Source organism: Xenopus tropicalis, chromosome 1 (assembly GCF_000004195.4).
Source record: "Xenopus tropicalis strain Nigerian chromosome 1, UCB_Xtro_10.0, whole genome shotgun sequence".
NCBI lineage: Eukaryota > Metazoa > Chordata > Amphibia > Anura > Pipidae > Xenopus > Xenopus tropicalis.
Window position 1 is genome coordinate 183,081,181 of NC_030677.2, and position 22,730 is coordinate 183,103,910.

Here is a 22,730-nt window from a genome sequence, read left to right on the forward strand (position 1 = left end):
CATACCCTATTACACATCCCAGCAGCCTCTTAAATCTATAAGGGGCAATGTAAAGGTTGGCATACGTGGTAAGATCCACTAGCTTAGACCTGCATTGTGTGGGCAGCTTGTGTCAGTTTCTTCTTCCATTTAAGTTGGCCATACACGCACCGATAATATCGTATGAAACCCCGTTTCGTACGATATTCGGTGTGTGTATGGCAAGTCGGCGAGTCGACCGATATCGCAGGAGGCTGCTGATATCGGTCGAATTGCCAATTGGGCCGGTTTAAAGATTTTGATCGGGCGCCATAGAAGGCGCCTGACCAAAATCTCCCTTCAGCGCTGAATCGGCAGAAGGAGGTAGAAATCCTATTGTTTTACCTGCCGATTCAGCCCTGAACGGTTAGAGACGGGTTGTACCATCTTTCATGCGACCAATGGTCGCACGAAAGATCTAAAATCGCCACGCGTGTGGCCACCTTAAAGAAACAACTCCCTCCCTTCCCTAAGTTTCAGCCATTGAGCAGTTCATTAACAGAGTGCGTCAGAGTGGATGGTAATTAGTTTTATTAGCTTCTCCTGTTGGGGAGAACCAGGAAGTGATTAAGTAAAACTGGCTTCATTTGCATTTTTAGTGGAAAAATGAATGTTCAGCGCACAGGGCTGCCACCTTGCCCATGTCATAAGATACACTCCCTCATTATGTGCAACTGTGTCCCCCAACATGGCCCTGCCCACTCCGGGAGTTATGTCAGCCACATCCCCAGTAGGAAAGCACACGGTAGAGCAGCCCGGTGGGTTGCTAGGGGCGGGGCATGTGCCTAGCAGCCATATATATATATATATAGCCTCCCCATGAGGTACAATAGAGATTGAATCCGTGTGGGGGAGTTGGGAGCCCTTGTTACCAATCCGGCCCGTACTTATCACTTACAAACACTCCCGCACAGCTGACACCTGTTCCGATGTTTCGCCGCATTTAGGGCGGAATCCCTACCGCCATTCGTTCGAATTATATACACTTTGCAGCTTTCATTCACATTGTAAAGTTTTTTACTTTCAGTTTATTGGGACAGCAACTCTCTCCAATCCCCATACACACACAGGGTCCCTGGGCACTGACAGGCAGGGCTACGCCAGGCTAGAAGCACACCCACCGTCTCCCATGTATATTTGCGTTTCAAATTAGCCCGCCCCTCCCAGTGCCTCACACAGCTTCTCCGCAAGCTCCGCCTGCCCCCTGCTACTGCCCTATTCCTAGCGAGCCCAGGTATTATGGGCCACACCCTCACCTGGCGGTGCCATTGGTCAGACTGGGATAGGGAGGTGAGATAAGGAGGAGGGGGTGTGGCCTGAAGTGTTCCAGGTTGGTCGCTGTGGGCTCAGGTAGTTCTGATGTGATTTATTGGACTTGATAGCGCTCCGTACTCGGGGGATTCTTGTACTCTCTCTGCCCCAGGTAACTCACTGTACTGCACTCTCTCTCTCTGCCCCAGGTAACTCACTGTACTGCACTCTCTCTCTCTGCCCCAGGTAACTCACTGTACTGCACTCTCTCTCTCTCTCTCTCTCTCTCTCTCTCTCTCTCTCTGCCCCAGGTAACTCACTGTACTGCACTCTCTCTCTCTCTCTCTCTCTCTCTCTCTCTCTCTCTCTCTGCCCCAGGTAACTCACTGTACTGCACTCTCTCTCTCTCTCTCTCTCTCTCTCTCTCTCTCTCTCTGCCCCAGGTAACTCACTGTACTGCACTCTCTCGCTCTCTCTCTCTCTCTCTCTCTCTCTCTCTCTGCCCCAGGTAACTCACTGTACTCTCTCTCTCTCTCTCTCTCTCTCTCTCTCTCTCTCTCTCTGCCCCAGGTAACTCACTGTACTGCTCTCTCTCTCTCTCTCTGCCCCAGGTAACTCACTGTACTGCACTCTCTCTCTCTCTCTGCCCCAGGTAACTCACTGTACTGCACTCTCTCTCTCTCTCTGCCCCAGGTAACTCACTGTACTGCACTCTCTCTCTCTCTCTGCCCCAGGTAACTCACTGTACTGCACTCTCTCTCTCTCTGCCCCAGGTAACTCACTGTACTGCACTCTCTCTCTCTCTGCCCCAGGTAACTCACTGTACTGCACTCTCTCTCTCTCTGCCCCAGGTAACTCACTGTACTGCACTCTCTCTCTCTCTCTCTCTCTCTCTCTCTCTCTCTGCCCCAGGTAACTCACTGTACTGCACTCTCTCTCTGTCTGCCCCAGGTAACTCACTGTACTGCACTCTCTCTCTGTCTGTCCCAGGTAACTCACTGTACTGCACTCTCTCTCTGTCTGTCCCAGGTAACTCACTGTACTGCACTCTCTCTCTGTCTGTCCCAGGTAACTCACTGTACTGCACTCTCTCTCTCTCTCTCTCTGCCCCAGGTAACTCACTGTACTGCACTCTCTCTCTCTCTCTCTCTGCCCCAGGTAACTCACTGTACTGCACTCTCTCTCTCTCTCTCTCTGCCCCAGGTAACTCACTGTACTGCACTCTCTCTCTCTCTGTCTGCCCCAGGTAACTCACTGTACTGCACTCTCTCTCTCTCTGCCCCAGGTAACTCACTGTACTGCACTCTCTCTCTCTCTCTCTCTCTCTCTGCCCCAGGTAACTCACTGTACTGCACTCTCTCTCTGTCTGCCCCAGGTAACTCACTGTACTGCACTCTCTCTCTCTCTCTGTCCCAGGTAAGTCACTGTACTGCACTCTCTCTCTCTCTGCCCCAGGTAACTCACTGTACTGCACTCTCTCTCTCTCTGTCTGCCCCAGGTAACTCACTGTACTGCACTCTCTCTCTCTCTCTGCCCCAGGTAACTCACTGTACTGCACTCTCTCTCTCTGCCCCAGGTAACTCACTGTAATGCACTCTCTCTGTCTGCCCCAGGTAACTCACTGTACTGCACTCTCTCTCTCTCTGTCTGCCCCAGGTAACTCACTGTACTGCACTCTCTCTCTCTCTCTCTGCCCCAGGTAACTCACTGTACTGCACTCTCTCTCTCTCTGTCTGCCCCAGGTAACTCACTGTACTGCACTCTCTCTCTCTCTGTCTGCCCCAGGTAACTCACTGTACTGCACTCTCTCTCTCTCTGCCCCAGGTAACTCACTGTACTGCACTCTCTCTCTCTCTCTCTCTCTCTCTGCCCCAGGTAACTCACTGTACTGCACTCTCTCTCTGTCTGCCCCAGGTAACTCACTGTACTGCACTCTCTCTCTCTCTCTGTCCCAGGTAAGTCACTGTACTGCACTCTCTCTCTCTCTGCCCCAGGTAACTCACTGTACTGCACTCTCTCTCTCTCTGTCTGCCCCAGGTAACTCACTGTACTGCACTCTCTCTCTCTGTCTGCCCCAGGTAACTCACTGTACTGCACTCTCTCTCTCTCTGCCCCAGGTAACTCACTGTACTGCACTCTCTCTCTCTCTGCCCCAGGTAACTCACTGTACTGCACTCTCTCTCTCTCTGCCCCAGGTAACTCACTGTACTGCACTCTCTCTCTCTCTCTCTCTGCCCCAGGTAACTCACTGTACTGCACTCTCTCTCTCTCTCTGCCCCAGGTAACTTACTGTACTGCACTCTCTCTCTGTCTGCCCCAGGTAACTCACTGTACTGCACTCTCTCTCTCTCTGCCCCAGGTAACTCACTGTACTGCACTCTCTCTCTCTCTCTGCCCCAGGTAACTCACTGTACTGCACTCTCTCTCTCTCTGCCCCAGGTAACTCACTGTACTGCACTCTCTCTCTCTCTGCCCCAGGTAACTCACTGTACTGCACTCTCTCTCTCTCTGCCCCAGGTAACTCACTGTACTGCACTCTCTCTCTCTGTCTGCCCCAGGTAACTCACTGTACTGCACTCTCTCTCTCTGTCTGCCCCAGGTAACTCACTGTACTGCACTCTCTCTCTCTGTCTGCCCCAGGTAACTCACTGTACTGCACACTCTCTCTCTGTCTGCCCCAGGTAACTCACTGTACTGCACACTCTCTCTCTGTCTGCCCCAGGTAACTCACTGTACTGCACACTCTCTCTCTGGCTGTCCCAGGTAACTCACTGTACTGCACTCTCTCTCTCTGGCTGTCCCAGGTAACTCACTGTACTGCACTCTCTCTCTCTGGCTGTCCCAGGTAACTCACTGTACTGCACTCTCTCTCTCTGGCTGTCCCAGGTAACTCACTGTACTGCACTCTCTCTCTCTGTCTGCCCCAGGTAACTCACTGTACTGCACTCTCTCTCTCTGTCTGCCCCAGGTAACTCACTGTACTGCACTCTCTCTCTCTGGCTGTCCCAGGTAACTCACTGTACTGCACTCTCTCTCTCTGTCTGCCCCAGGTAACTCACTGTACTGCACTCTCTCTCTCTGTCTGCCCCAGGTAACTCACTGTACTGCACTCTCTCTCTCTGTCTGTCCCAGGTAACTCACTGTACTGCACTCTCTCTCTCTGTCTGTCCCAGGTAACTCACTGTACTGCACTCTCTCTCTCTGTCTGTCCCAGGTAACTCACTGTACTGCACTCTCTCTCACGCCCCAGGCAACTCACTGTACTGCACTCTCTCTCTCTGGCTGTCCCAGGTAACTTACTGTACTGCACTCTCTCTCTCTGTCTGCCCCAGGTAATCTCTCTCTCTCTCTCTCTCTTTCTCTCTCTTTCTCTCTCTTTCTCTCTCTTTCTCTCTCTTTCTCTCTCTTTCTCTCTCTTTCTCTCTCTTTCTCTCTCTTTCTCTCTCTTTCTCTCTCTTTCTCTCTCTTTCTCTCTCTTTCTCTCTCTTTCTCTCTCTCTCTCTGCACTCTCTCTCTCTCTCTGCACTCTCTCTCTCTCTCTCTCTCTGCACTCTCTCTCTCTCTCTCTCTGCACTCTCTCTCTCTGTGTCCCAGGTGACTCACTGTACTGCACTCTCTCTCTCTGCCCCAGGTAACTCACTGTACTGCCCTCTGCTCTCTCTCTGCCCCAGGTAACTCACTGTACTGCCCTCTGCTCTCTCTCTGCCCCAGGTAACTCACTGTACTGCACTCTGCTTTCTCTCTCTCTCTGCCCCAGGTAACTCACTGCACTGCACTCTGCTCTGTTTCTGCCCCAGGTAACTCACGGCACTGCACTCTGCTCTCTCTCTCTGCCCCAGGTAACTCACGGCACTGCACTCTGCTCTGTTTCTGCCCCAGGTAACTCACGGCACTGCACTCTGCTCTCTCTCTCTCTCTCTCTGCCCCAGATAACTAACTGTACTGCACTCTGCTCTCTCTCTCTGTGCCCCAGTTAACTCACTGTACTGCACTCTGCTCTCTCTCTCTGCCCCAGGTAACTCACGGCACTGCACTCTGCTCTCTCTCTCTCTGCCCCAGATAACTAACTGTACTGCACTCTGCTCTCTCTCTCTCTGTGCCCCAGGTAACTCAACTTTGTCACTCTGCTTTGTGACTTTCTTATGGCATGTGTATTAGATTACCTTATCTGAAAAGGTTAAATAATGTTTAGTAAGGTCTGTAATGCGTTGTCTGAAAGTCATGTTCTTCAGGTTGGGTCTCCATGGTTCCATTTAGATATGGTAGAAGTTCCTCCTACAGTTGATAGTAATTGAAATGAGATGTGATATTAATATTGACACTTGGAGTGCTTCGTGCAGCCATGTAAACAATCAATGGGGCACTAATCAAAGAGGCAGCTGGAAATGCAGAATGTACAGTGCTGGCACCATACTGCTCTTATACCAGTATCTTACATTTCATTGTTCATGACAGTCAAAGGGTTAATTCTCAGACTTCCCTGAGATGTTATCGCATTTCCCAGATGTCCATTATTTGCTTAAAGTAGATGGACTGGAGCCGGGCTGTCCAAATGGAGGCCTGTGAGCCAGATGTGGCCCTCCAAGTGAATCTTATGGCTACATAGACTTGTCTGTATGACATAACTATAATGTAATCTGCCCCTCAAATATGCTGTATGGGACATAATCTGCCCATGAGTTGTAAAGCATTGGTCAGCACTGGACTAGAGGATTACCTTTACATAAAGTGTGTAGTATATTTCTGTATTGACCTAGAAACGTACATCATCCTTTGAAACCATTGGCCTGTAAACTGACATTATTTTGGCAGCAGTGCTGAAGTTAGAGAAGGGAGCCCCATATCATTGCATAGTGGCCATGGCCCCAATTTTAGTTGAGAAAAACAAACATTTTGCCTTCAACTGTCTGTGATATGATGGCAATTAAAGTACTACAACACCAGTGGGTGCTACCCCTCTAAAGCCCAGGGTAAATGACCTTAGTGTCCTACCCTCTTACTGGCAGGTAATATTCCATCACTATCCGTATTTGTAAAAAGGGTATTTCTTCACTATGTTTTATGTGATGTTATAATTTATATGGGGGTGAGGAGGTTATTCATTTTTTTATATAAAAATAATTGTCATATTATGTTCTTAACCATTGTATTGCTGTAGCAGTTATATATGTAAATAGCATATTCATAGAAGTGCAGCAAGGACATTGCTTTAAGGCAGTGAGCCCTGTCCTTGAAACTTCTGTGGCCTGTCTAACAGCTCATTAGCTATAATAATCCCTTATTGTTTTAAAGGCCTGATAAATCTTGCCCATGAAAGCCCTGTACTCTTGTATTCAGCGCTTGCCATTGCTGCTATGAGATATTGCTGAGTTTGGGGAAAAGTCTCCTTTTGGGATCATCACTTTTCTTTACATTTGGGCTGTAAGTTGTGTTTGTACCCCTAGAAATGGGTGGAAAATAAATTCAATAGGCCTATAATATCTATAATGGTAGGCGATCCAGGGTAATAGTGAGCCTTTTTGGTTTAAGGAATAGCAGCTTAGCATCACTATTGGCGATGTCATTCTGCTAAATACACATTTTCCTGCACTGGTTAATGCCTGGCAGTGCTGAAGATACCTGAGGAAATCTTTGTCACCCCTTTCCTTTGGGCCCATCCATCAGTGCAGGTCTTCAGACTATCTGCAGTCAACCACAGGTGGGACCATAGGCGAGGGTGCAAATATACTAAAAATATGCGCAATAAGTTACTCCCAAAATTGGTAGTGTTACATGGTCTGATGTATGCATCTTGTGTGAAGATGTACCAATTAAAAGAATAAATAATCTTTTATTTAAGAAACCCTAAAACAACTCTAAACAGAGCCCAAAATGACATACTTCTCTCTCTACATTGAGTCTGATATAGTTTTTTTTAAAAGCAGATGCTTAACCATGCTGCAGAAACCAGTCACTTCCTTATCTACTGTTAAGCTCCACCCCTTTAGTATACTGAACCCCCCTTTTCCTTTAAATAGGAAGCCGGTCAAAGAGCTGCCGACTGCGCGTGCCTGATTGAGTTCCAGTGAAGTAGGATGCATTAAGCATGCGCAATAGACAGCTTTTGCACCAGCTTCCAGTTTAAAGGAGAAGGAAGGCTCCATATACTACAAGGGCAGAGTTTATGCTATATAATGGTAGATAAGTTAGCAGCTGGTTTCTGCAGCATGTTTTAGAATAAAATAAAAAACATAGATGAGATCAAAACAAAAGGCATGAAGTAAATTCAGCACCAGCTGCAGTGGCCGGACAGGTTGCCTAGGGGCCTCGTTGCCACCCCTGCCCCCCCATCTTGAGTGCATCCACGATGAGAAAAATTGGAGAAACTGGCAGGATGGTGATCAAATGCAGGACTGGAGGGCCCAGACTATGGGTAGGCAGACAAGAGCAACCCCCCCCCCCCAGCTTTGTGCCCTAGGCCCTGCCTTTTCTGTCTTCCCCTAGGTCCAACCCTGGCCAGCCCTATCTATTGAACTTATATTGAAAAGTGGGTATGGGTTTAGCGACACCTAACAATAACCTCAATCATAGGATTCTTAGCACTTAGTGGAGCTCATTTATAAACTGGGCAAATTAGCACCTGGGCAATAACCCATAGCAACCAATCTGTGGTTATTTTTTTTTTCCCAGCCAGCTGTAGATAAAACAATGAAAGCAAACTTCTGATTAGTTGCCATTGGTTACTACCCGGGTGCAAATTTGTCCAGTGTTTATAAATTACCCCCAGTGTTTACTTTTGGAATGCATATAACCTTTTTTTTTTTTTTCCTTCCATAGGTACCATAGAGTTCTCTTCAGACGAAAGCAAAACCAATTTTGAAGTGGCAAAGATTTCTCTTTCACAATGCAGCCCCCATTTTTCTCCTTCTCCTTTCGGCCTCTAAGTTCGGGCCACGCCAGCAGACTCATATTTTTCCTCTTTGTTTTTGGAGTTGTAGTGTTCTGTGCGGGATTCCTCCTTTCCATCTTTGGTTTCCAGTCCTGTACTTCAGATACCCTCTCCAGCTGCAATGTCACCTTCAAAGTAGTCGGTCCTGCCCTTGCTGTAGTAGGGCTGGCATCGGTCTTGATGGCGAGATCTAGAGCTAGGCTGGAAGTCAGGAGAAGAGAAATGGTGGGAGACCAGACGGACCCAGACACTGTCTTTCTCTGTGGTGAAAGCCGACAATTTATTCAGTTTCTCATATTTGGCATCTTGTTTGTCTCCTCTGGCATTCTCATTAGTGTGCTGGGGGTTTGGATTCCTGGATGCGGTTTAGGGTTGCCGCACCACAATGTCAATGGGACCGTGTCTGACTACAAAACCTGTGGATTCCTTTCTCTTCAAATAATGGGACCTTTGATTGTGCTGCTGGGGCTCTGCTTCTTTGTGGTAGCTCATGTAAAGAAACGGCATAACAGCAGTGAAAGAGATGACTCCACCACAGAGGATGAGCCACAGACACCAACAGATGAGCCCTTTCACATTACTGTTGGTAAGTATTTTTGTGTTAGGAATTAATTGTATTTTGCCCTGATTTTTTCCATAATCTGTCCAAACGAAGGTCAGTTACTCAACAAGTCCAGTAGAGGAAAAGGAGAAATTGGGGCTTGCTTTAGGGTAAAAAAAGAGAGGGCATTAGCCCTGGGTCCTTGGCATCTGAAGAGCCCTTTTTGTAGCTTTAGATATACATCAGGGATGTGCAACCTGCAACTAAATTATAGAGGAAGTAAGGTCTCCTATTCCAACTATAGAAAGTTTAAGAAGACATTTATTTCTATAAATCTTTATGGAACTTGTTACTCACGCATGTTTTACTTAAGTAACTTTTATTGTACTTGAAGGCCATAACAGTACAAAGGTTTCATAGTACGCTCATCTGTTGCTGATAAAATAATTATCAAAATATTTGCCTGATGCCACATGGGCTGATTCTTGGCCTGGGAAAAAAAATAGGCTGAGAATCAGCCCCTTTGCTGGTATAAGCCTTCTTCTTTGCCTACACGTGGAACCATTAAATTGGCAGCTTTGGAATTCAAAATCTGCCATTTTTTCTACAATATCCACTGCGAGTGCCTGCACAATGGTTTCAGGTTCTGGGAAGGCTGATACCAGCGGAGGGGCTTAATTTTGGCCTTCGTTCTTCAGCAGGCTGAGACAGGATTCCTGCTAGGCACAACACTACAATATAAATCATAAATTAGAAATGCTTCTTTTACACACACTTTTACACTCCCTTTATTGGTTCTTTAGCTCATAATGCATCAAGAACTGCTGTTCTATTAGTATTGCTACAGCCATAAATTCAGAGCCAAAATACAACATCTGGATTTTCGCAGGTCTTCAAGGGCAAAATTGCTCCTAAATACATTTTGTCTTCTATACAGGCAGAAGTAACTGATGCCATGGTGGTCTGTTTTTCATAGATTTTGCATTATGTATCTTTTTATTTTGCCTCTTTCTGACCTGAGAGGTTCAGAGCAAAAACAAAATACAGAACAACAACAAGCAAACAATACTGATACTGCAATTTAAGAAGTCTGAGTACAAAATAAAAACAACACACATGTCACATGATTTTTTTCATAATCCCTAACCACGAATAACCAAGATGGTGGCTGCAAGATTAGTCTCCAGCAACTCATGCCAACAGTGAAAATGTAGGGGTGTTAGAAGGGGCAGATGGGGGGCGAAAAATTACTACTTTCTTTAAGGTGAAATTTCTATGTAACATTTTCCAAATCAACCTTTAAGTCTGTTAGCATAAATTGTGTTGTGTGCCAATATTGGCACATTTATACAAATATAGCAGGTCAGATTTCATGTTCTGTGACCTGTAACTAACTTTCAATATGTTTGTGTTACAGAAAGGCTCTATTGTACATTACTGTGCATCAGACTTTGTGTTGTTTCTAATCCATAGCTCAGTGGTGACAAGCAGAGTTCATAGGGTCACAGCATGGCATGTTGGTTGACTGTAAAGGGGTAATAAATGGATAAAGGAGGTGTGCGCTGCTGAGAAATGATCTTTCACAGTGTGCCACACTCGTGTATATTGTGAACGCATGAATAACATTTATAACATGTTATTCAGGTTTTACGTTATTAGTTATAACTGGGGAATATTGTTGGTACCCTGGAGTTGGCAGGAGTTTTTATGACTCTTGGCCATCAAAGCATAATCAAGGTTTGAAACCCGTGGGCCTAATGATGTATTTTTATGTTTATCATGATCATTATGGGATGTACTATTGATATATACCCACTTGGATGAAGCTGCTTACAATTTAATTATCCCTCACTCAGATCCTTCCTTATGTGCCAGTATGTATCCCACTTCCAAACATGTGAGTTGTTCCCTGAGACAGTGTGCTGCAGTAATTCCCCCTGATAGCCATGGTGGTACATAGTGTATTGGAGAGCGGTAATGTCCCATTCTGTGCAAGGCAAGGAAATGATAAGGAAGCTCAGGAAAGAGTCCAAAGGTGCACAGTGTATGTATGGATGCTGGAAATGCCATGCAAGGGTTATGATACTACAAGGCCCTTAACCCTAGGAAATAAAAACGCTGGTTAGATATTGTCTGTGCTAAAATACAGGAAGTTTAATTCACTATAAGTTTTGGAGGCAGGTCATGAATATGTATTATCTAAATCCCACTAAAATTACAGACTGAATGGGCTTGGTCTCTGTTGAGGTAACAAATAAAAGATGCATTGGAATAAATCACTGAGCTTTCTTTTTTACTCAAACAGGATAGAAATAAAAGTTGCTTAAATTCAAATACATGTAATTTTTTTTGTTACTGGTCCTGTACTAGATAACACATGGCCCATTCCACTAGGTCATTAAAGGGCATCTATCTAAAATATTGTAATATTGTATTTCCTAAAGCCTTGTATTGAACTAGCTTTGTGTTTCTCTAATATTTAGTATAGTGGGACACGAGTAACAGCATGGGATTACAAAATCCTTGAGCCATAATAATGCCCAATATTTTACTTAAGTACAGTTATTGTGTCTCCCTTCTTCTTAATCCATCCCACTTGTTCACCATGTTATAGATAGTTTGCTACACAGAAAACCATTTGCAGGAATTGTCACCAACTTGTGTCCTTTGATGCTTAGTTGACGGAAAATAGGTTGCAGTTTGCAGGTCCTGATAATGTGACACTTCTGCAGAACTGCTTTCCAAAAGGGACGTGTGTGGCTTTGTGTGTTACATTGTTGAAGAACATACAGCATTGTCTGATATGATGCACAATCATCTGTCAGGGTATATTTAGAATATGGAAGATCCTGTAGCAATATTTAGAGATACTGTAACCCCCTCCTAAACAGCTTTATAATCACAGCTTGGATTTCCCCCTTATTTGGCTACTTTCATATAAAATACTACTTTATTATCAATCCTTCCATGCAGTGTCCATCTAAATCTATATTTAATCGTTTGTTAGGAGAAAACAACTTACCTGGCAAAGTTATTCCATACAGAACTGCCCAGAGGGCATGGTTCCCAACTTGTATGCACTGGTCCATTCCAACAAGCTTGAAATATATGGCCCCCTTCTTTAGGGGGACCAACAATCAACTTGGACAGAAAAAAAATCATTGATAGCCTTAATGTTTTTTCTTCTTCAATTATTTAACATTCTATTCTTCATTTTTTCCAACATGGAATTTAAAATACTGTTTGGTTAACTTTTATTATAGACATTTAGAATTAAAGCCCACATTTCAGTTACAAATGAAAGAATGTATGCAACCCTATATATCATGTAGAACATAATATAGAATCTGTTGCATCTTTTTATTTGTAACAGTTGCAGTCGATTTTGTGGAACAGTCCTGCATTGCCATAGGGAACAGGAATGTGACCAGGGCAAACTGGTGTTTATATATAAACTACAGCTCGCCACTGTCCCTCCATGAAATTCCACTGTACTCTGTTCAGTTTGTGGAGTGTTTTTAAGCCATTGTGTGGACACTTGCCCCCACCCAAAATGCCATATACGGTAAAAGAAAGTGGTGGAATTTCACTCTCATGGACTCTGGCAAGCTCTAGTTTCATTCAATGACCCGATTGTGGATGGTCAAAAATCATCAGTTAGCCAGAATACCTAGGGTTGCCATCTGGCCGGATTTTACCAGTAAAATACCAACCCAGGCCTTGGCGAGTATTACAAATTTACTGGCAGTATACTTGGAATCCATAGTTGTTCTGGCCTGCTGCCAGACCCTGCCTACTGACCAAATCTGATACTTGTCCAACCCCGCCCTCCTCAGGCCATGATTCTGCTCCTGAAATGGCATAGCCCCACCCCTGGAATGTCACAGCTTTGCCCATGCCCCATTATGTCATTCGATAGTACAGTCTGGAATAAAAGGTGGCAACCCTAAGAATACCTGTTATTAGTGAGTACAGTCACTTTTTCGAAAAAGCACTTTAGCCGTTGAAAATCATTAACCCTCCAAATGTATGTGGATTCCTGATGCACATTCCCCAGAACTTTAGTTGAAGTAAGAATAAGCAGACGGGCATTAAACCAAGCCACACTGAATCAGTATTATTATTTATACAAATAACATCTCCTCTGTGGCTTCCTTGTTTGAGTTGTTATGCCTATAAATAATGTATCATTTGTTGTTTTCATTACGTGTACTGTTAAGATCTTTCCCACATTGGTGGACAAGTTAAATCCTGGGATTCAAAATAGGCCCTGGCGTTCCAAGTACACAGACGCCCATACAGCTTCCCACCAGCCAATAAATACTCTGTCTATGGAATCTTACAGGCAATTGCCACAATCTGCCTGGTAGTTCATATGGAAACTTGATGCAGCAATCATTTTTAGGACAAGATGTAACTGAAATAGTATATGCCTTCTAGCATTCCATGCTCATAGGGGAGTGTATCCTGATATTTCCTCATTGTGCCTTCCTAATCAAAGCTCCCAATGCTCTATCAAAGGAGGAATTCAGTTAAATCTGTATTATAAATATGGGCCTGTACATCACTGCTGTATTGGAGGGTGGGTTTTTTCTTTTTAACATTAAATTCCAGTGCAAAATAAGAATCTGTTCTGTGTCTCCTTGGTACATGTTGGGTTTATTACGATACTACACCCTGCTTTAACCTGTCTGCACTGGTTTTGGCTTGGGAGAAACTTCCCTTCCCTTTAATATATTGTTCATTGTGAAACACAAAGCGTATAATGTATTCTTTAGCTGAACATGTCCGTGCAGGGGTTCACGCTGCTGTATTTAGTGACCTAGGACTGAAGTGGTTAATTTTTAATCTATCTAAGAAAAAAAGAAAACTAGTTCCTCAAGTAAATAGAACAGATTCTTACAACCCTATAGCTCTGAAGATATTAACAGTAACCCTAATTTCTGGTTGTTTATTTTATATGCTGTGTATATTTTCTCTGATCATGATATTAATCATCTGATTAGTTCAGTGCATATTACAATGTTTGTCTGGGGTAGATATTGAGTTTTCATGAGATTATTGCAGTTATAAGAAATATATGCGGATCAGGATAGGAATATGGCCTGGAAATAGGCTTGCCACCCGTCTGTCTTTAACCCAGATAGCCGGTTTTTCGGAAGGGCTGTCCCAGTGAAAACTGCCTGTCCAGATTTGGAAGTTTAGGAAATGCGGACAGACCTCTGAAGTATTTGGTGCCGCGATTAGCCAATCACTGATCCCTGTGACATAGCCACACCCCTGACCTGCCCTTATATCCTTTTATATTCAAGAAGCATCTAGCCAGTAAGATGTTTGCTTTAATTTTTTAAACATTCTTTTCAAGCATAGGGCATACAGGTGCTGCTTACATCATTCTAAGAATACCTAATACAAACATCTGATTGCCTGTCCTAACTGAGCTAGACCTGACGGAGAATCACCCCAGTACATAAGTCTTATACAAAAGCTGTATTTTTGTTTTTTAGGAGATTCTGTAATACTGTTTCCGCCCCCACCTCCACCGTATTTTTTGGATCCTTCATCACAAACCGCACACCATGGGGGTAACCCATTGCCCAGGAGTGAGAACCCACCTTCTTATAACAGTATTTTTAATACAAGGTAAGCTGAACTGACTTCTTCCTAATGACAGAGTGCAGTGTGAGGTTTTTTTTTTTTTAAATGGCCTAAAACTGATATAGATTGATAAATCTGAGAGCCCAACATGACTTTTTATTGTATACACACATTAAAATCAATTATTGAAACAGCTGGCCAGGCTACTATATATAATTAATTTAAAAATTTGCAAGGGAATTCATATAAAAAAAAACCCATAAGTGGTTTAGACGAAAGTCCCCAAAGTCTGGCAGAGTGCATTCGAATGGAGTGATGTGCAAAGTCTGGGTGAGATTGTTCCCTTGTGGGTTTGTGCAGGGAATGTGCTGGCACACATGGTAAAGTCATTTGCCCCCTGTTGTAAAATATGAGGACAGTAGAAGTCACCTGAGTTCCATGACCTATATAAAGCACTAAAAAACATTTAAGTTAAGGAGAGACATTCTCATTCCTATGCAGATTAGAAAACATTCTGAGAATACCCAGGATTGCTTCTACATTTACATGGAATAACCTATAGACTTAGACTCTCCCACTTCTAAACCATGGCATTTAAAAAGGAAATAAAATAGCAATCCTGTGTCTTCTTTCCAGAATTCCTTATGTATAAAGAAGCAGTCAGCCTTCAGCTTCATGACTTTATAGTCATGGAACACCTTGTCACTTGGGTTTTGTCAGATCTTTATTTGTGTCATAATCCTTAGTGTAATGTTACAGCTGAATAGTTATTGCCTTGGGCTTCCTAAAGTTTATGCAACCTATTCTGCTTTCGGCAGAGTACGTATTAATGGACAAGACAGTCTCACAGTCCGGGATACAGTGTATACCATTTCTTTGCCAAGTACTTCTGAGGGCTATACCAACCCTTCCTTCTTACCTGAGCCACCACCGAAGTATGAAGAGAAAGATCCTTGCCCTACAGGACCTACTGATGCTTCATCTCCGGTGTCCTCTGCTGAACCAGCCTTGCCTCCTCAAATTCCACCCTATGAAGAACTTGAATAGAAGCTGAAATGGATCGCATGGTTTTTTTTACAGACTGTTTTAGTGGTAGAGAGAAACTTTCACAACAGAATGCCAGAGGAACATGGGACATCTGTTCCATGAGGGCTTAAGAATCTAAAATTGATACCTGAGCAATGGTAAAGTGCTGCTAACTGTTCTTGTAGAAATATGAAATGTTATCTGATGATATCACTTTGGCAAAGAATCAGGTGGCTCACTGGCAAGGGGCCATATTTGTTGCTGTCAGTAAGATACTGAGGATGGAAATTGTGTATGTCCAGTATCTGGACAATTATAAATTTGTACAAATACTTTACTATTTAAATTGCAGCTTAGAAATTTGATGAAATTGGGAACTTGTATTTCCATGTGTGAAATTTTAATTTGCTACTGAAACAACACGCTAATGCATAGTATTCATGTTTTAAGACTTGTTTTCTCTAAGTGTAAGAGAAAATTAATTTTACCAACATTTTTCCACTGAAATTATTTTTAACAAATGTTTTTGAATAAATATTAATTCACCTGTGTGCAGATTGTACTAAATGTTAATTTCATAAACAAAAATATAAAATAGTGAACTTGTTAAAATGAACATGTAAATGTGAAGGGGGTGGGGGAATTTTACAATAAATAGGAGGGTTGGTCTCGATCTCCTCAGCAAAGAACGCTTGCTATTCTCATAGACCTGGCTGCACATATTAATCAAAGGGTGAACCTTCACTTTCTGATAAATACTCGTTTAAAAATCCCCACAGAAATGAATGGAAGGTGTCGTAAGTGTTAGATTACTTCTTTAGAGTGATTTTTTTTTTTAGCTTGATTTAGCAGGATACAACTAAAGTACTAAAGGTGGCCATACACAGGCCGATTCTAGCTGCCGATATCAGTCCCTTAGACCAATTCGGCAGCTAATTGGCCCGTGTAGGGGCACTAACGATGGGCCCCAGATATCGATTGGGCAAATTAAAAAATGTAGTCGGATCGGGGACCGAATTAGCTCGTTGATGTGGTCCCCGAACCGACTTTGCCTATACCCTATACCCCAGGGCCAAATGACCGAATTAACCTGGATTCTCCCGATATCGCCCACCCGTAGGTGGGGGATATCGGGAGAAGATCCGGTCGCTTGGTGACATCGCCAAGGGAGCGGATCTGAAGGTGTATGGCCACCTTAATACACTTCCAAGAGAAGGGAGTGGAATTTCACACTAGCAAACTGTAGTGATAAATATACCATCATGTTGGAATACTCACTGCTGATTCTTGACTCCAGAAGTTTGAGTGATCAGAGGCAAACAGGCCTAACATGTACTTGGTTACTGCCATTGGACTCTGAAGCAGTGGGGACACATTCTCTAGAGTGATAAATGACCATTTCATAGTCTGCCAGTATGGCAGAGCAATCTGGGTTTAGCAAATACCAGGAGAACATTACCCACCTAAATGCATAATGCTGATGGTAGGGTTTGATGAAGAATGAATTGTCATGGTCATCCATGATTTGGGCTAGGGCCCTAATCCTATTGAAACCTTAAGGCCACGGCATACTGCTTACTACTTTGTGTTGACAATTTGGGGAAGTCTCTTTCCTGTTTTGACCAAGTAATTCCCCCATGTACACAATGAGGTCTGTCCTTCACTAATGCTTGTGTGGCTGAATAAAAGCAATTCTAGCATCTAGTGGAAAGCCATGCCAGAAGAGTAGAGGCTGTTATAGCAGCAAAGGAACAACCTTTAATACCCTTTGCTTTGGACTAAACTGAAGAAGAAATGGATATCTGCATTCTTTTGGCCATTTAGTATTTCACACAGCTCTGGAGCTCTGCACTTCTGGAAATTTGCAGCAAACCTCCCTTTAGATCCCTTCCTTCCCTGACCCTCTCCATGGCTATCATCCCCTTTTAAGTGGAGGCCCTTCTCTGCCTGCCCTTTTCCCTGCCTAGCCCACTCATTTTCCTGCACTTTTATGTAATCAGCCCTCACGCCAAACTGAAGGCCGGTTTTAGCGGCAAAGAAAAGTAATGGAAATCTGCAAAGGGGTGGGGGAGCTCTGTTGTGCCTAAAGCTGGCCATACCCAGGCCCATAAGAGCTGCCAACTGAGTCCCTCAAGGCTAGGTCTGCAGCTTGTCAGGCTGTGTATGGGTGGCCCGGCAGTGCCTGCTCAACCGATAGGCCAGGTATCAGTCAGTCACTGAGCAGGGACTGTATCAGCCTCTGACAGGTCCAGTCTTCCTTAACAGAGCACAGGTGGCCAAATTGGGTAGAGATCCTCTTGTTTTGTGACCAAGCCAAATGAGTGAATCTCCATGTATGGTCACCAGGCATAACTTGCCTTACACAGTAACCAAACTTTCATCATAAAATAGTCTTAATAAAATGTGCTGTTTTCTATTCTGCTTGTTAGAAACTCCTGTAAATGGGCTCATGTATTTACAATAATAAATACCTTTAGTATCAATTTAATTGGCCATTTCCCCAGGGGGAGGGAGGTTTAACTGCAACGATATTTCAGCATAATTACAGCTGTCATTGTATTTATATCCACATTAACATTCAGTGAGGCTGTAATGAAGCTGAGATTTGGAATGAATGTAACCTTTTCACCTTCACATGTTCAATCAGGAAGATTGTATTTATGTGCTGGGGTATTTGTTTTGCATATGCAAACAGAAGAATCATTCAGTAGGAAGTAGATGTAGTTAGTCCTAGTAGCGTGTAGATCAAACAGAGCTGGGACACAACCTGGACCATGTGTGGTGCATAGAATCTGGAGCAAATGCTATAGGGTTTTTTTTTTGAACCTTAGAAACACAACAGAGTTTGTGCTGATGCTGTTTGCTGTACCCCTTGCCCCCCACACACATAAACACATCTATTTATCTTGCCAAGCGACAGCACTGCTCTCTCCTGTAGCGAGTGATACACAAACACATGCAAACTAGGACATTCCACTTTTGCTTAAAAGAAAACAGACTAGATTTGCATGTGGCAAGTCTCCAGCAATTCTGCCTGTTATTATACAGAGAGAAGCAACTTTGTAGTTCAATTAATTCTGATTTACTCATATTGTGGGGTCTTGCCACCTAGGCCTGCATAAAGTAGAAGGAACATGAGGAACCCCTTATTGATTATAATCACTTACCCGATACCCCAGGCCGGTGCTCCTGTAAGTAGAAAACTGCCCCGGCCCAGGGTACTTCTAAGTGAGCACCATGGAACAATCGCCTTCTTCTATCTCTTATTTCTTCAATGGCTCAGCAAAAAAACAACTTTTTGCTTACAGTTCCACTTTAACCTGCGTATGTGCACCCAGTGCAAAGAAGGAAGAATCAGGAGGACGATCACCCAATGGCGCTCGCTCACAAGTACCCTGGGCTGGTGCAGTTTTCTACTAACTGGAGCACTGACCTGGGGCATCAGGTTAGCGATTATAACTAATGCCTAACATTTGGCACCGCCCAGGGATTTCATCTTTCCTTCCCCTTTATGGGGGACAGCATAAAGACAAGTAAAGATTATGGTTTGGTTGAATACGTTAAATTACCTAAAATATAACTTACTGTTGCCCTGCACTGGTAAAAGCTGTGTGTTTGCAGCTGCTGCCTCCCAGCCGTGGGGGCAAAAACTTGCCTCCAAGCCAGGAATGAAAAAATAAGCACCTGCTTTGAGGCCACTGGGAGCAACATCCAAGGGGTTGGGGAGCAACATGTTGCCCCTGAGCCACTGGTTGGGGAACACTGATATAAACTATCAAACTACGTAAGCAAATGAAGACACCACACAATGAAAGTTGTATTGAACATCCTGCTCCAGCTGCCATGGGATGCAGGCAAAGCTGATTTTCATTTCCATTGAAAATGAGGCAAAGGATAAAGGATTTAACAGCAAAACAGAAGACAAAAACTTTATTGCTGATTATTTCATTGCAAGTAAAGTCTCCAAAGCAATCAAACAACAATATTAGATATTATCCTTTTTTTGCTATGGCATTTCACAAATTGTTTTCTATTTGGTCTATAATTAGAATTTGTGTTTTGGGTATGGCATAGAAAACAATTGTCTTGGGCCCCATATTGTAGATTTGCAGTTCTGCTGGGAACTGTTTGATAGATAGAGGGCTGTAGGCTGGACATCTCTGCTTTACAGGAACCTCATAAAACCTTGCATTGCTAGTCTGCTTCTGTTTTGTCCAATTATGGTGGAAATTGCCGTTCAAGCATCAAACCACTGGAGGTAAAAGAGAAATGATCTCCAGCAATCTCACTACTACATATAGGAGATGCCCATAACTACAAACCTAGGAATGTGACCTTCCTGCCACACTTCTCCCATCATGGCTTGGGAGGGGATAATGGTAACAGTGGTGACTTCTGTGTGGTGATCCTTAATCTGCCAATGTCTAATGGTTTATTATTCAGAGCTAAAATGAAAACAGAGATTACATTTACATGCACAGTACAAATACTCCTCACCCTCTGGCAAAGGGCTTTTACATATGGTGGCTGAGCTTAATTGCTGCCAAATCATGCCAACTTATGTAAGAGTAATCAAGGCTACAGAGACTTTTGGCCCAAAGGAGGACAGACTCTTTTCTCATGTATTTGTATATTTGTCATGGAGCACACTGGGGATGGGGGGAAGGATATCTCTGCTGCACTGATCTTATTTAGCTAAATGTTAAGCCATATTTCTTGTCATCATAAGGACTAATGTCACTGTTCCTGTTGAGTTAAGCTATCATATCTTTGGAGTCTGACCTGTGGAAAATAAACCTGATTGCTCATAAGGTAATAAAAGTTGCAGCTGGAAAACTATGACCTTTGATTTCCTCCTCTTTCTTTAAGTCGTTGGCACATTTCATTCTGATCATTAAACATGCAAATTCCCTAATCCGGTGCTGGAACAGAGCTAATATGTTGTAAATATGAAACAAAAAACAAACTGATTATCATTACAGGGCTTATTTACGGCCACAGTCAGTTTCATTAAAGGTATTTGCATCAAAATGCGTTCATCACACACATGGGCGTAACTACAGAGTAAGCAGACCCTGCGGTTGCACAGGGGCCCAGTAAGGCTCTAAATAATGAGCAATATCAATATATCTTGGTAGAATGGATCTATGTGCTAATATTTGGGGCTAAAGAATGGGGCATAGACATGACTTGCATGGCAAACACCGGAAATGATGCCAGACGGACTTCTATGCAATTGCATGTGATTTGCAACTAAATGTGTGCAGTTAAGGTCATTTTGATGAACTGGACGCAATTTTAGTAGGTACAGCACAACAGCGCATCACCCCCTGGTGGCCATTGGGAATAAATGTTGCATGTTGGGGAAAAAAACATGGTGACTGCACTCCACATTGCACTTTGCTCACTGCACTTATGGAAATACAGTACATGTGCCCTTATGTTTCCTTGTCTTTGTGGCAAGCAGTAATAATGTTTGTTTGCCTAGTACTTGGATAATTATATTTTTTTATAGGCAGTAATTACATGTATTTTCATTTAAATCATTATTATTGTTTTCATTATGAAACCTAATGTATTTTGATATTTAAGATAATAAAGGCACAACAAGACATAGCGCCACTCACTCCTTTGTATTACAGATCCCTTTTGTTAGTGCTATGTTAATAACATGGTGTAAAGTAGGGCACTGAAGCCAAAGGGGTGTGCCACAGTAAGGAGCACCAGGGGGTACAAGTTGGGGACACAGTAGCTCACCACCCCCTTTGATGTTGCTTCCAGTGGCCTCAAAGTTGGTGCCCATTTTTGAATTTCTGACTTGGAGGCATAAAGACAATGTGTACTGCTAAACAGAGCCTCTAGCAGTCTGCCAGTACACATTGGGCTGCTAATTAACCAATCTAAGTCCTTATTGGTCACTTACTAGGAACGTTTTTGTGCTTGTGTTGTTCCCCAGGTTTTTTTCATTGAAATCTTGCTCACGGGTGAAAAAGGTTGGGGATCCCTGCAGTAGACAGTTGAAAATATTGCAGCGAGGCCCTATAATGTGTTTTGCCTATCATTAATGCAGAGTTAAAAGAACAGTTTGTGTCATCAGTGCTTAGTGCTTTTATTGTCTGCATCACTCATTTCTGACAGTTGGTATAAATATTGTAGACTTTGATCCATCTACATCCCTCCAGTTTTTTCTGTGATTGGTTTTGAAGTAATCTGGTTCTTTTTAAGTCTTTAACGATGATTCATTTTTCCATTTAATTGGTGAAAAATCCAGATTTGAACTTCTCACTTCATTCTAGGTCACTGAAGAAATGGATCATCATGTCCCTGTATATATAAAACAGCATTGGAGTTATTTGTAACCTGCTGAGTAAAGATTTACTGGAAAAAGTAGCATCAGTGGTTTGTTTAGACTTTGTTAGGCCATCTTCCAGGTAAGATTTGGTTTGGTTATTTTCTTTTATTCAGTTTGGTTTGTAAGTATCTGGGTGGGAATGATGGGAGCTACAACAAGGAGCTGGCCACTGCTATAAACTATAGCAAAAAAAGGGAAAGATGTGCTCACCACTTAATTATAAAACATATTAGGCGGGGGTGCAATGAGGCTGTGACCACGAAATTCATACAGACAGAAACAAGATGTCCTCTGCACTCACCCATTATCAATATATATTGGACATTGAGGCATTCAGTGCATTAAGCTACTAAGACCTGCCCTTCACCTTCCAGATACAGTCAGGTGATTCCAGTGGAGCCAATGAAAAAGGCAACCATTTGGGAGTTTTAACCTTAAAAGCAAGCAAGTTGCAGGTAAAATGTTTAAAATGTATAATGAAGTAATAGAACTTTTAATAAATCAGATAAAAGTGAGCGTAGGACCGGCCAGACCAGGGATGACTTTAATATAGTTGGCCAGCTTGAATATATTGCAATATATGGACAAACAATCCTTGTTTTGCTTAAAGGGGAGGGCATTGCTTGGTAGCCTTGTGCACTGAATGTCTTAATGTTCAATTTATATGGATAATGGGTGAGTGCAGAGGACCCCTTGTCTCTGCATGTACAACATCTATGTACTATATTGTTCAGCTTGTTCAGCCCCAAATGATCTGAACAATAAAAAAGTATTTGACACAGACAGTTTTTTAGTGTATTGTATTGCAGAAAGTTTTCTTTGGAGAGGTATTCCCCATGGCCAAACTGCTGGAGAGCATATGGAGTTGGCCCATGTATGAATACTTTAAAGGCTCATAAACAAGGTTAGGGGCCACCTCAAAGAACCCATCAAGTATGTCACCAGATAGTCGTTTTCCTTTATGTAAGGAACTGCCTGTTCATTTTCTGGTTCAGCATTTTTGAAGAATTTAATCT

General features: G+C 43.2%; 1 protein-coding gene across 3 annotated transcripts; it reads left to right on the top strand.

Moving 5' to 3' along the window:
• Nucleotides 1–1,272: 1,272 nt before the first annotated feature.
• tmem171 (transmembrane protein 171) lies at nucleotides 1,273–15,917 on the top strand. 3 transcript variants are annotated; one of them, XM_031897937.1, is made up of 4 exons: nucleotides 1,273–1,368; nucleotides 8,086–8,783; nucleotides 14,246–14,381; nucleotides 15,155–15,917. In XM_031897937.1, the coding sequence occupies exons 2-4, from the start codon at nucleotides 8,153–8,155 to the stop codon at nucleotides 15,381–15,383; spliced, it is 996 nt and encodes a 331-aa protein (XP_031753797.1). In that variant the 5' UTR covers nucleotides 1,273–1,368; nucleotides 8,086–8,152; the 3' UTR covers nucleotides 15,384–15,917. The 3 variants fall into 3 exon arrangements, with proteins under 3 accessions (XP_031753797.1, NP_001004962.1, XP_031753799.1); NM_001004962.1 differs by lacking the exon at nucleotides 1,273–1,368 and adding an exon at nucleotides 1,392–1,441 and having other exon boundaries at nucleotides 15,155–15,911; XM_031897939.1 differs by lacking the exon at nucleotides 1,273–1,368 and adding an exon at nucleotides 7,507–7,681.
• The last annotated feature ends 6,813 nt before the right edge of the window (nucleotides 15,918–22,730 follow it).